General features: G+C 47.7%; 4 protein-coding genes across 6 annotated transcripts in view; 1 reads left to right on the plus strand and 3 right to left on the minus strand.

Moving 5' to 3' along the window:
* Nucleotides 1-14,256, plus strand: part of UBAP2 (ubiquitin associated protein 2) — a 112,329-nt gene that overhangs the window by 88,965 nt on the left and 9,108 nt on the right. The window lies entirely within an intron of this gene.
* On the minus strand, nt 1,064-1,729 carry LOC136050694 (interferon type A1/A2-like). Its single transcript, XM_065739733.1, has one exon. The coding sequence runs from the start codon at nt 1,727-1,729 to the stop codon at nt 1,142-1,144; it is 588 nt and encodes a 195-aa protein (XP_065595805.1). The 3' UTR covers nt 1,064-1,141.
* Nucleotides 5,368-5,972, minus strand: LOC136050695 (interferon type A1/A2-like). The gene has a single exon (XM_065739734.1). The coding sequence runs from the start codon at nt 5,970-5,972 to the stop codon at nt 5,385-5,387; it is 588 nt and encodes a 195-aa protein (XP_065595806.1). The 3' UTR covers nt 5,368-5,384.
* LOC136050896 (interferon type B-like) lies at nt 10,668-11,583 on the minus strand. The gene has a single exon (XM_065740094.1). The coding sequence runs from the start codon at nt 11,331-11,333 to the stop codon at nt 10,668-10,670; it is 666 nt and encodes a 221-aa protein (XP_065596166.1). The 5' UTR covers nt 11,334-11,583.

The following is a 14,256-nucleotide window of genomic DNA, read 5'->3' on the forward strand; positions in this document are numbered from 1 at the left end:
TTTTTGCAGTCACTGGGCACTTTGCCTGACAGCTGTGTCTTTTCTAATGCAACTGAGTGTGGCTTTGCAAGCACATTGGCAGTGAGAGAGCGAGCGAGTTAAACTGCCACCCCGTTCACAACTTATTCGGTGTGCTGTCATTTGGTAGTGTCATGGTTTTATAATTTTCTGTGATGTTATTGATTTTCCACATTATAACATCATGTAGTGTATTGGTAGCTAAAGAGTTAATGCTCTATCTGCGTGGATCGTAGATAGTTACTGATATGCCTGTCCCGGAGGAGAGGAAGAACTACATTCCCCGGAGGACTGTGCGATGCTTTGTATTTTTATGTGTTTCCGCTCAGAGGGAAAGATAAAAACTGTCTGCAGTCACTGGGACCTCCTCTCCTCCCTTCGGGATCGAGCTCAGCAGTGGGTGTTTGTTGCAGCCGTCCGCCTTCAGCGTTAGCGTAAGGCCTTCGGTTTATCGGACACTCTCTCTTGCTCATTTTATTTGATTCATTAGCCTCAATTCCAATTATATTGTATTATATTGTGTTATTTTGCTTTCCAGTATCTATTTAGTAAATTAGCTTTCTTCCTCAGATCGTTGCTGTTGTTTTGTTCCTAGGCCCATTTCCCTTTTCCCATTCCCCCTTCCCCTTTTCCGGGACGTAGGTTCATGGGCGCCCCTTGCCAACTGTCAGAGAACCAGGCCAAACCAGCCCGTAAACCACTGACAGTGAGGAATATCCCTGCGGACCAGTGGAAGTCAACTGTCCTAATTCTGCTCCTTGCCAGTTCCTTGGGCACTTTGCTGTGGATGGCCTTAACTCTGTGCAGCACGGCTTAGCAGCGAGTATTAGCATTGGCATTGGCTGCTTTATGTGCCGAACTCGTGCATCTCCCTCCACCTGCGAGGTATACACGAAACGTAGGCGGGTGCCTGAGTTGTCCAAGCTAAGCTGTGCGTGAGAATCCCAGGGTTGGTTGCCCCTGAAAGGGGCTTCTGCGATGGAGCAAAAGGACGCACTCGCGGGGTGCTTTGAAAAGGAGATCTTTATTTTGTTTAAATAAATAATAGAATAAATAGATAAATAAATAAATAGTTGAATAAATAAATAGATAAATAGGAGGAGGGTGGGAGGCGCGTGTGGGGCTAAGTGCGCGTGTTGCCTGTGAGGTTGTGGATGTGCAGGAACCAGTCACGGGCTTGTAGTTGGACGTGGTCCCATGCGCAGTCGCTGTAATTGTTGTCTTGGAGGAAGGTGTGGAGGCAGCTGAAGTGTTTGTTGATGCTGAGGTGAAGGTTGCGGGGCCCTTGTCTCTGGGAGCGCGTGTCGCTGTGCGCCAGGCACTGCTCGAGGTGCCGGGTGTACCGCTGGATGTGGTTGAGGAGGCTTTGGCGTTGACGGTCGATCCAGTGGTCTGGAGTGCTGGGGCTGCTGAGGATTTTGAAGAGGTGTTGAAGGATGTCGAGGGTGGTTTTGGCGGCTTGCCGGGTGTTGGTGTTGTCCAGGAGGGTGTGGTTGAAGGAGCAAGACGCGTTGTGTTGTGGGCACAGCTGGGGTGGGCTGGGAGCCGTGTCCTGGAGGAGCTGGAGGCTGTCGCGGGAGAAGGTGGCATCCTGGGGGTGAAGGTGGCTGCAGGCGGAGGCGGTGGTGGCGGTGGCGAGAGCTTTGTAGAGGAGCGTGAGCAGCAGGATGCTGTAGGCGAGTGGATGCCGTGGGCTTGCAGGCACAGCCATGGCGGGACTCGAGTTGTGCTGGGCAGTAGCCTGGTGGGGCTCGGTGGTGGCAGTGGTGTGGGAGCGGCCGTGATGCCAGCTTTATGTGGTGTGGCATCTTTCCCTTCCTCGCTTTCCTCTTGCCTAGAGATTTTGTGTGTGGCTTTCACTTTTGGCTGTTGGTTTTTGTGGTCTGTGGGAAGTGGCTTGGCTGTGTGTGGGGCAGTTGGTGGAGATCGTTGTCTGGCAGTGTTTTGTGGTGTGTGTTGTGGGGTGGCTGGCTGCGGGGGCTGGAGGGGGGATGTGAAAGTGGTGGGGCAGAATCTTCTGGGTCAGCTGTTGTGCGGCTACGTTTTTCATCCTTACCCTCAGGCCTGCAGCGAGAGCTCTGGTGTATCCTTCAGTGAAATCTCTCTTCCTGTTGAGCTCTACTTTTCTTACGTAATGCCTCTGTGCCGTAATGGGTCTTGGTATTTCCACTTGACTGGGATGTGTGTTGTCAGTGGTTTGCTTTCTGTGCATTGTTTCTGTTTGTTTGTATTTTACAAAGAAATTGAAAAATGATGCGTGCTGGAAGAGCCTTGGTTTCTTGCGTGCTTTGAGGAACTTTGGATTGGTTGTTGTTGAGGTGGGAGCAAGGCAGCGCCTCCTAGGTTGTCAGGTGTTGGGATTAGGTGGAAAAGTCTTGTGGTTGAGGAAGAAAGAGAAAGGGAAAAGTTCTTCCTGATGTGAGGCGTGGCTGGCTGTTGTGCTCCTCAGGCGATGCATGTCCATCCTGCTTTGTCTTTTCCTTGCTTTTTGTGGGATCTGTTAGGAAGAGGGATATCTACCTTCCCGCATTTGTTTGTAAGTGGAAAATCTTGTTTGGCAAAGGCCAAAGTTTTGTCACTGTGCATGAGGTGTCCGTAAAGGTTACAGAATTGAGCCAGCTGATGAGTTATAGTTCCATTTTCAAAATTAGGAGGTTTGAGGCGATGAAAGATCAAGAGGATGGTATGGGTTGGATGGGGCCTTGCATGCAATTTTCTTCCACAACTTTCTGCCATAGGCAGCAACGGCTTCCACTAGAGCACGTTGCCCAAAACCCCATCCATCCTGCCGTTGAATGCTTTGAGTGTTAGTGCATCTGCAGTTTCCCTCAGTTACTTTTTCCTGTGCACCACCGCTCCTGAAAGGACCAAGTCTCTTTCTAACGTCTGATGCAACCTCCCCTCCTTTAGTTGAAAGCTCTCAGAAGCTCCACCCCTCTTCTTCTGCCTGCTATGTCATATGCCTCTCTTTCCTGTCCCGTCCTAGAACATGAACTCTTTTACTGCTGTTGTTTTAAGTGATGTTCTGATGTGGAATACCGACAACAAAAATCTGAAAACCACAGTACATTAGACTGAATCTCTTTTATTTTAAAGCGTGTCCTATCGCTGTCTTCCCATGTGAAATGTTTAGTTTTCCTTCTGTTTATAACACCCCTTTAAGTGCTGGCAGGCGGTAACATGGCCTCCCTGGTGCTTTCCATTGTCCAGGTGAACAAGAGCAGCTCTCTCAACTTGTCTTTGTAGGAGAAGCCCTATGGTCATCCTTGTGGCCCTGCTCTGGCCTCTCTCCAGAATGTCTGCAGCTTTCCTGAGCTGTGGGCTCCAGACCAGAACGCAGTACGCAGTACGCAGTACGCAGTACTCAGGATGGGGTGTTGCAAGGTCAGGGTACAGCAGGGCACAGTCGCCTCCCTCTCTCTGCTGGACCAGTATGTTTTGTTGCGGACCAATATGCAGTCAGTCGTGCGGGCTGGGCTCATGTTAAGTTTTTCATCTGCCAGGACCCCTAAGTCCTTGTTGCTAGGGCTGTTTTCATGGAGTTCTCCCATGCTGTATATGTATGTGGCGGTGCCCGCCGTCAAGTGCAACACCTCATTCTTGACTTTGTTGAACCTCATAGGGTTTACGTGCGATCACAGGTGTTTGAGTTTGTCAGGCTCCCTTTGGATGGCATCTCTTCCTTCTGCCTTGTGAGCTGCACCACTCAGCTTGTTGCCTGAAATCTTCAAGCTTGCTGAGCATGCAGTCGATTCTGTCACATTTGTCACTGGTAAAGGTGTTGAAGAGCAGTGGCCCCAACATGGGCCCTGTGGAACAGCACTTGTGTCCAGCGTCCACCTGGCTGTAGAGCCACTGAACATAACCCTCAGGCCATGACCGTCCAACCAATTCCATCTCCACCAAACAGTCCACCCTTTAAAGGCGTGTCTTTCTGATTTAGGACTAAGGATGTAGCGCAAGCTTTGTGTAAGTCCTTATGAATGGCATTGTTTGCCTTCACTTTGTGCACCAGTGCAGTCACTCTGTGGTAGAAAGCCAGTCGTTTGGTCAGGCACCATCTGCCCTTGGTGAGGCCATGCAGGCTGTCTGGGATCACCTGCTCGTCCCTCTGTTCGAGGCAGATGTGCTCCGTCATCTTCATAGGCAGGGAGGTGAGGCTCAGCGGCCTGTAGTTCCCCGCGTCGTCTTCTTGCCTTTCCTATAACGGGCAGTAATGTTTTCCTTTTTGCAGTCACTGGGCACTTTGCCTGACAGCTGTGTCTTTTCTAATGCAACTGAGTGTGGCTTTGCAAGCACATTGGCAGTGAGAGAGCGAGCGAGTTAAACTGCCACCCCGTTCACAACTTGTTTGGTATGCTGTCATTTGGTAGTGTCATGGTTTTATAATTTTCTGTGATGTTATTGATTTTCCACATTATAACATCATGTAGTGTATTGGTAGCTAAAGAGTTAATGCTCTATCTGCGTGGATCGTAGATAGTTACTGATATGCCTGTCCCGGAGGAGAGGAAGAACTACATTCCCCGGAAGACTGTGCGATGCTTTGTATTTTTATGTGTTTCCGCTCAGAGGGAAAGATAAAAACTGTCTGCAGTCACTGGGACCTCCTCTCCTCCCTTCGGGATCGAGCTCAGCAGTGGGTGTTTGTTGCAGCCGTCCGCCTTCAGCGTTAGCGTAAGGCCTTCGGTTTATCGGACACTCTCTCTTGCTCATTTTATTTGATTCATTAGCCTCAATTCCAATTATATTGTATTATATTGTGTTATTTTGCTTTCCAGTATCTATTTAGTAAATTAGCTTTCTTCCTCAGATCGTTGCTGTTGTTTTGTTCCTAGGCCCATTTCCCTTTTCCCATTCCCCCTTCCCCTTTTCCGGGACGTAGGTTCATGGGCGCCCCTTGCCAACTGTCAGAGAACCAGGCCAAACCAGCCCGTAAACCACTGACAGTGAGGAATATCCCTGTGGACCAGTGGAAGTCAGCTGTCCTAATTCTGCTCCTTGCCAGTTCCTTGGGCACTTTGCTGTGGATGGCCTTAACTCTGTGCAGCACGGCTTAGCAGCGAGTATTAGCATTGGCATTGGCTGCTTTATGTGCCGAACTCGTGCATCTCCCTCCACCTGCGAGGTTTACACGAAACGTAGGCGGGTGCCTGAGTTGTCCAAGCTAAGCTGTGCGTGAGAATCCCAGGGTTGGTTGCCCCTGAAAGGGGCTTCTGCGATGGAGCAAAAGGACGCACTCGCGGGGTGCTTTGAAAAGGAGATCTTTATTTTGTTTAAATAAATAATAGAATAAATAGATAAATAAATAAATAGTTGAATAAATAAATAGATAAATAGGAGGAGGGTGGGAGGCGCGTGTGGGGCTAAGTGCGCGTGTTGCCTGTGAGGTTGTGGATGTGCAGGAACCAGTCACGGGCTTGTAGTTGGACGTGGTCCCATGCGCAGTCGCTGTAATTGTTGTCTTGGAGGAAGGTGTGGAGGCAGCTGAAGTGTTTGTTGATGCTGAGGTGAAGGTTGCGGGGCCCTTGTCTCTGGGAGCGCGTGTCGCTGTGCGCCAGGCACTGCTCGAGGTGCCGGGTGTACCGCTGGATGTGGTTGAGGAGGCTTTGGCGTTGACGGTCGATCCAGTGGTCTGGAGTGCTGGGGCTGCTGAGGATTTTGAAGAGGTGTTGAAGGATGTCGAGGGTGGTTTTGGCGGCTTGCCGGGTGTTGGTGTTGTCCAGGAGGGTGTGGTTGAAGGAGCAAGACGCGTTGTGTTGTGGGCACAGCTGGGGTGGGCTGGGAGCCGTGTCCTGGAGGAGCTGGAGGCTGTCGCGGGAGAAGGTGGCATCCTGGGGGTGAAGGTGGCTGCAGGCGGAGGCGGTGGTGGCGGTGGCGAGAGCTTTGTAGAGGAGCGTGAGCAGCAGGATGCTGTAGGCGAGTGGATGCCGTGGGCTTGCAGGCACAGCCATGGCGGGACTCGAGTTGTGCTGGGCAGTAGCCTGGTGGGGCTCGGTGGTGGCAGTGGTGTGGGAGCGGCCGTGATGCCAGCTTTATGTGGTGTGGCATCTTTCCCTTCCTCGCTTTCCTCTTGCCTAGAGATTTTGTGTGTGGCTTTCACTTTTGGCTGTTGGTTTTTGTGGTCTGTGGGAAGTGGCTTGGCTGTGTGTGGGGCAGTTGGTGGAGATCGTTGTCTGGCAGTGTTTTGTGGTGTGTGTTGTGGGGTGGCTGGCTGCGGGGGCTGGAAGGGGGATGTGAAAGTGGTGGGGCAGAATCTTCTGGGTCAGCTGTTGTGCGGCTACGTTTTTCATCCTTACCCTCAGGCCTGCAGCGAGAGCTCTGGTGTATCCTTCAGTGAAATCTCTCTTCCTGTTGAGCTCTACTTTTCTTACGTAATGCCTCTGTGCCGTAATGGGTCTTGGTATTTCCACTTGACTGGGATGTGTGTTGTCAGTGGTTTGCTTTCTGTGCATTGTTTCTGTTTGTTTGTATTTTACAAAGAAATTGAAAAATGATGCGTGCTGGAAGAACCTTGGTTTCTTGCGTGCTTTGAGGAACTTTGGATTGGTTGTTGTTGAGGTGGGAGCAAGGCAGCGCCTCCTAGGTTGTCAGGTGTTGGGATTAGGTGGAAAAGTCTTGTGGTTGAGAAAGAAAGAGAAAGGGAAAAGTTCTTCCTGATGTGAGGCGTGGCTGGCTGTTGTGCTCCTCAGGCGATGCATGTCCATCCTGCTTTGTCTTTTCCTTGCTTTTTGTGGGATCTGTTTGGAAAAAGGATATCTACCTTCCCGTGTGTAAAGGTTGTTGCATTGTTATGGACTAGAGTTTGTCACTGTCCTAGAGGAGTCTGTAAACGTTACAGAGCTGAGCCAGCTGATGAAGTTAAGTGTCCTTATGAGGATATGGAGGCTCTAGGATATGATGGAACTAGAGTGTGGTTTGGTTTGGGAAGGACCTCACATACCATCCACTTCCAACCTTCTTTACATAGGTAGGGAAGCCTTACACTTAGAGTGAGTTGCCAAATGCCCCATCCATCCTGCCTTTTAAGGCTTCCAGTTTCCCTGGGTGACCTTTTCCTCTGCCCCACTGTCCCTTAAAGGACAAAGTTTCTTGCTAATGTATGATGTTAACTTTCCCTCCTTTTGTTGAATTCCATTACCCCTTGCAGTGCCACCAGTCAATGTTGGTTTCCCACTATGGGTGTCCATAGTTCCCATTGGAGTCATAGAATGGCTTGGGTTGGGAGGGGCTTGAGAGACCATCTCATTGCCTGTGCAGGCCACCAAATCCCACACTGGAGCAGGCTTCCCACTGCTGCATCCAGCCTGGCTTTGAATGTGCCCTGGAACGAGGCATTCACAATCTTTCTGGGCAGAGTGTGGCCAGAGTCTTAGCTCCGTCTCCCCCTGGAGAATCTGATCTTAATCTCTTTTATTTTAGAGCTGTATCCTTTCTCTTTTTACCTGTGTGAAACATTGATATTCTTTTGGTTTCTTTTTTTTTTTTTTTTAACCCTTTTGGTTTCATTACTCTCATTGAATGATTCCAGTATGGTCCATGTTGATACTGTACTGATGTATTGGTCAGTATTTTTCTGGATATGAGCCAAGAGTGTATTAGCAGTCACTTCAGGGTGTCAGCTTCCTGCCTTTTGTCATATATAATGTGTCCCTCTGGATTATGGCAGTGGTTGTCCTGCTTTGCTCTTTTCTGGTGAGGCTGCAGCTTGAATTACGAAGTCAGGCTTTCTTTCTCTTTACTATGAGAAATACATCGAAGTTTGGGTGCATGCCCAAAGTAGAGTTATGAAACTTGTGATGATTGGTCTAGAGAAAATGCCTTATAAAGGGTGTTGAATCAACTAGGTTTATTTAACTTTGCGAAAAGGAGCCTCTATGGAGGTCTTTTTACTCTCTACAAGTATCTGAAGAGTGATTGTAGAGATGTGGTGGTCTGTGTTTTCTCCAAAGCAAGTAGTGAGAGTTCAAGAGGACATGTCTCAAAATGTTTCAGAGGATGTTTTAGGTTGAATACTTTCAATAACTTCTTCACAGGGAGGGTTGTGAAGGATGGGAACCTAGCCTGTCGTGTAGCTTGTCCCCTGGCCCACACCATCATGGCAGTGGCCCAGCCCAGCCCTGAGCACATACACATTGCAACAGTGGAATGTTGTTGTGCCATTAGCAATGTCTTAGCTGAAACAAGGACTTGGAGAGGGCACAGTGCAGTGTCAGCTCAGTTATGACAAATAATTGAATACATTTTGATATGTTGGCTAAATGCAGTCCTGTGAACAGTGAAAAAATATGCTTCCTTGCTTTCTGTCCTGATAAAGGAATTTGAGGACAGGTTTCAGGATTGGGGGGAAAAAAAATTGTTTACTTGCAGCTGTATTTGCAGTTGACATAAACACATTATCCAATAATTTTCAAATGGACTTTATGAAGTTACAGTCTGATATTTGACTCAAAAATTTGATCATGTCTCTTTTACTTGGCTTTATAAAACCTCTTACCAGGTAAAATTATCCCTCATTTCAGTCAATACAGTGTGTATTCATGTTTTTGCATTTGACAGTATGTACACTCATGAAGTGTTTTCAAGGATAAAGTATAGGAACAGGAAGATTTCACCAAAAATCTGAGACAAACATATTGAGAACTCACAAAGAATTGCAGCCACTTTCACTGAATGAGACTGATGCATTAGTTTCAGAAAAAAGATAAAAGATATGCCACAATTTTTATTGCACTTCTTTTTGTTCTAACCAAAAATATTTTTAAATAGATTTTGTTACTTTGTACATTAACTATATAATGTGTATAGTAATATAATAATTATATAATGTGTAATAGGTTCATAGGTACATTAGGTTGGAAAGGACCTACAAGATCATCTAGTCCAACCATCCTCCTATCACCATCCCTACCCACTGAACTACTAAATCAAATCCCTTAGCACCTCATCTAAACGCTTCTTGAACAGCGCTAGGGATGGTGCCTCAACCACCTCCCTAGGCAGGCCATTCCAGTGCCTGACCACTCTTGCAGAGAAAAAATGTTTCCTCAGGTCTAATCTAAATCTTCCCTGGCGCAACTTGTGGCCATTCCCTCTCGTCCTGTCATTATTTATCAGGGAGAAGAGGCCCACCCCCTCCTCACCACAACCCCCCTTCAGGAAGTGGTAGAGTGCAATAAGGTCTCCTCTGAGCCTCCTCTTCTCCAGACTAAACAATCCCAGCTCCCTCAGCTGCTCCTCATAAGACTTGTGCTCCAGACCCCTCACCAGTTTTGTTGCCCTTCTCTGAACACGCTCCAGGGCCTCAATGTCCTTCTTGCAGTGAGGGGCCCAAAACTGAACACAGTACTCGAGGTGCGGCCGTACCAGAGCTGAGTACAGGGGGATGATCACCTCCCTGCTCCTGCTGGCTACACTATTTCTAATACAGGCCAGGATGCTGTTGGCCTTCTTGGCCACCTGGGCACACTGCCGGCTCATGTTAAGCCGAGCATCAACCAACACCCCCAGGTCCTTTTCCTCTCTACATTCTTCAAGCCATTCTGCCCCAAGCCTATAGCATTGCATGGGGTTTTTGTGGCCAAAGTGCAGGACCCGGCACTTGGCTTTGTCGAATCTCATCCCATTGAGCTCAGCCCAGCTATTCAGCCTATCCAAATCCCTCTGAAGGGCCTCCCTGCCCTCAGGCAGTTTGACACATCCTCCCAACTTGGTGTCATCTGCAAACTTACTCAGGGTACACTCAATCCCCTCGTCTAGGTCATCAATAAAGATATTAAACAAGATGGGCCCCAATACTGACCCTTGGAGGACACCACTCGTAACAGGATGCCAGCTGGACTTAACTCCATTAACCACTACCCTCTGGGCACGGCCCTCCAGCCAGTTCTCCACTCAGAGAAGAGTGAACCTGTCCACACCACGGGCTGCCAGTTTCCTTAGGAGAATACTGTGGGAGACCGTGTCAAAGGCCTTGCTGAAGTCCAGGTAGACTACATCAACAGCCTTTCCCTCATCTACCAGTCTATAATATAATAATAATATATTATGTTATATTAGTTCAAGACAATTCTTCTTCACTCACTGTGGCCCAGGTAACACAAAATGTCCTTTTTTTTTTTTTTTTTTTTGCATCAAGTCTTTATTTCCAGAAAAAAAAGTGAATAAATAATTAATAAATAAAAATAAATAAAAATAATAATAATTAAAAAAACACGAATGAAGGACAAATAGGCAAATAAATAAAGTTTTGTTATAAATAGCAAATCATCAGCGTGCGCAAGTCCAATAGTGTCCATTGAGACCTTCCCCTTTCCATCAGGGGAGGTTGTCTATAAGACAGCCTCGGAAATAAATGCTGATCCTATCCCCGTTGACTCCCAGGTGTGCAACATGTCATTACCTTCCTCCTTTCCTTCCAGACAAGTCTGTGCTGTGGTGTGGGCCAGGTGGTGTGGCAGGATGGGCTGTGCCATGGCCAGGCTCAGGACTTTTAATGTATTGCCACTGGCCTGGGCTCAGTCATGCCCATCTCCCTGTCACCATTGCCCTTGGGTTGAGGAAGGCTGAGCAAGCGGTGCTGGGCTGACCCAGCCCAAGCTGCAGCTGTTGCCTCTTGCTGTGTGGCCATTGCTGTTGGCTGGGGACAGTCATTGGATGCTGAGGGGTTTGGAGGAGACTGTGAGAGGAGCTCGACTTTTCATCTGCTGTATTAATGTGTCCACATGTCGGAAGCAGTCACGAGCCTGAAGGCGGATGTGGTCCCAGGAGCAAGCACTGTAGTTGTGGTGCTGGAGGAAGTTGTGGATGTGTCTGAAGTATCTGTTGATGCTCAGATGAGAATTGTGAGGCCCTCTCCTCTGGGAGCGTGTGCCTTGGTCTGCCAAGCATTGCTCAAGGTGATGGATGTAATGGTGGATCTGGTTGAGAAGGCTGTGGCGTGCGCGGTCTATCCAGTGTGTTGGAGTGTCGGGGCTGCTGAGTATACTGAGGAGGTGCTGGAGGATGCGGAGGGTGATGATGGCAGCTTGCTTCTTGTCGACTCTTTCTAGGAGTGTTTCTGGAAATGGGAAAGTCACATCTTGTTGTGGACAAGGCTGTGGTGGGGGTGGAGCCATATGTTGAAGAAGCTGAAGGCTTTTCCAAGAGAAGTTGGCATCCTGGTGGCGAAGGTGGTTGCAGGAGAAGGCAGTGGTGAGAGCTGGTAGAAGGAGCAAGAGTAGTAGGATGCTGTACATCCATTGGGACTGAGGGTTTGCAGGCATAGCCTTAGTGGGACTTGTGTTGTGCCGGGCAGCAGCCTGGTGAATCTTCATGATTATGTTTGGGCTGTTGCTCTGAGGCCAGCCTTATGTGGTGCTGCATGTTTCTTTTCATCATTATCTAGAGAGAATTTCTCTGTTTCCATTTTTAGTTTTGCTTTCTATTTGCTTCTTTTCCTTTAGGCTTCTCTTGAGTCTGGCAAGGTGAGACCACGTGGTGGCTGCACTGGAAGCAGAAGCAGTCTAGCATTGCTGTTAGTGTGCCTACTTGTGGTCAGGCTTGCTGCCAGGCTGTTGTGATTAAGTGTGGGTTGTAAAGGTGCTGGGGCACATGCTTTTGCGGCAACTGTGCTTTGTGTTTTGGAATTCTGGTGTTTGTTGCTTTCATGGATTGTCATGTTCTAAGTTTTATTTGAGGACTTCCCTGCCTACCCAAATCTGATGTCTTTAACCCATTTCCTCTGTCCAAGTTATTTCTCTTTAATGTACACATCTGATTATTGGGAAGGTTTTGTCATGAATTGTTCCTGTGTTCATTCTTGTTGTTACTATTTACATATATATATTAATGTTTTGCATTTACTGGGGAAATTCCTACTACTCCTTACTACAACAGACAGCATATTCTCCAAGAGGGAACACTGATGTTCAAGACGGCCAGTTAGTTTGCATATTGAAAGTGAAAATGGGCAGAGGTCCAAATTCAGACGTCACCATGTCTGGGATATTTCCAGCAGTGAGAGGCACTGATGTAGTCAGATTTGGAGTTCCCTTATTTTTGGGGGGGGTCATACTTTTTTTTTTTTTTTTTTATTATTCAACTCAACTTCTTAATGTGCATGTTAGTACGATAAATTCTGATGGTGTGTTACTGGATTATATAATCTCATCTGCTTAACATCTTCTGCAGCTCTGCTGTAGCCTGACAGTGTGGTAGAAGTGGTGGTGGGATTGAAAACTTTGATGTGTGTGGTACTCGATATGGTAGTTGAATAAGTTTTAATCTGTAATGTAGACCACTTCTTGTTTTTCAGTCTTTTTCTCTCACACTTGATATCAGGAGGTATTCCTGATACCTTCTTCTTAACTTTGGATGTGTTCTCCCATTGCACCTTCTGTACATCATGATAGATCTGTGTTGTTTGCAGTATGTTTTAAAATTATGTTAACAGCATAGTAAGTACTCAAGATAACATAGGTCTGTTACTTGATGTGGATGATCACATCACAGGCATGGACACAGACAAAGCAGAGATGATTAATAACTTCTTCACCTCATCTTCAACACTGATGATGGGGCCTGAGACCCCCAGAGTCCCAGGATGGAAGATCCAACTTATGTGGGATTTTCTGCTCCAGCTGGATACATATGAGTCTATGGAGCCTGAAGGGGTTCATTCCATGTAGAAGGTAGATTTTGGTTGGATATAAGGAAAGAGTCTTTTACAGTGGGTGTGGTGAGACACTAAAGCAGGTTACCTAGAGATGTCCCCATCCCTGGAGACTTTCAGGGCTAGGCTGGATCAAGCCCTGGGCAACCTGATTTAACTGTGCATGTCACTGCTCACTGCAGGGGAGTTGGAATAGGTGACCTTTAAAGGTTCCTTCTGACTATGGATTCTGTGATTTCAGGGTACTCAGAGCTGGCTGATGTTTTCATGAGACCTCTCTCAATTATTTTTCCATGATGTTAGGAATCTGGAGAGGTCTCAGTCAAATGATGTCTGGCAAATGTTGTTTCAGTTTTCAAGAATGAGAAAGAAGACTCTAGTAATTACAGGCCTGTCAGTCTCATTTCAGTGCCTGGTAAAACTATGGGGAAGATTATTAAGTTATTAGAAAACACCTTAAAAACAGTGCAGTCACTGGTCACAGCCAACAGAGATTCAAGAGAAGAAAGTCCTGTTTAATTAACTTGATGTCCTTTTGGGACAAGATTACCAGCGGAAGCCAGTTGATGCTACCTTTCTGGATTTCAACAAAGCTTTCCATACTGTTTGTCACAGCATATCTTTCTGAACATAATGTCCACTATAAGTATGGACAAAAATATAGTGTGGTAGGTGAACTATTGGCTTAAAGATTGGGTTCAAATGGTTGTAGTAAATGAGGTTTTACCAGCGTGGTGGCCAGTCACTAGTGGGTTTCTTCACATCTCCATTTAGCACCAGTTCTCTTTCACATATTCATCAGTGGCTTGGTTATAGGACTCTTGAGTCATACTAAGTCTGTAACTCCTTCAAGGGTAGTGTCCTTGCAGAGGGATCTTAACAAACTAGAGAACTGGACATTCACCAATAGCATGAAGCTCAACAAGAGCAACTGCCAGGTTGTGCACCTGGCCTTCCCAGGGCAGTCCTGGCTGGGAGATGAGAGGTTGGAGAGCAGCCCTGGGAAGGGGGTAAGGCTTTGTAGGGCAAGGTGTGTATGGCTGAGGGCCATGGGTGTGCTGAGTGCAGAGCAGAGGAGCTGAGCGGAGGCCTGATGGCGGCTGCAGCTCTCACAGGGAGTGGAGGGCAGCGCTGAGCTCTGCTCTGTGTGACAGACACAGGGCCCGAGGGCACGGCATGGAGCTGTGCCAGGGGAGGGCAGGGGGTTAGGGAAAGGCTCTGCCCCAGAGGGCGGTGAGCATGGGACAGTTGGGCACTGCACTCAGACATGGGGTTTGGATTTTGGGTGGGTCCTGTGTGTGGAGGCAAGAGTTGGGCTTCTTGGTTCTTATGGGTCCCTTCCAACTCAGAGAGTTCTTAGAATCATTGAATTTAAGAACATAGCATCTTCTCCAAAGTTTTCTTCAGAGGGGTTGGACATTAAGGTAATAATGTTCAACAAGGCCAAGTGCAAAGTGTTATCCAATCCTGAATAATGTGTACGGACCAGGAGAAGAACACAGTGAGAGCAGCCCTGCAGAGAAGGCCTTGGGGGCCATTATGGACAAAAAGCTGTGCATGAGGCAGCAGTGCAGACTGGAAGCCCA

This window comes from Cyrtonyx montezumae, unplaced genomic scaffold (genome assembly GCF_038088225.1).
Source record: "Cyrtonyx montezumae isolate F1298 unplaced genomic scaffold, pur_monq_1.0 scaffold_25, whole genome shotgun sequence".
Classification (NCBI taxonomy): Eukaryota; Metazoa; Chordata; class Aves; order Galliformes; family Odontophoridae; genus Cyrtonyx; species Cyrtonyx montezumae.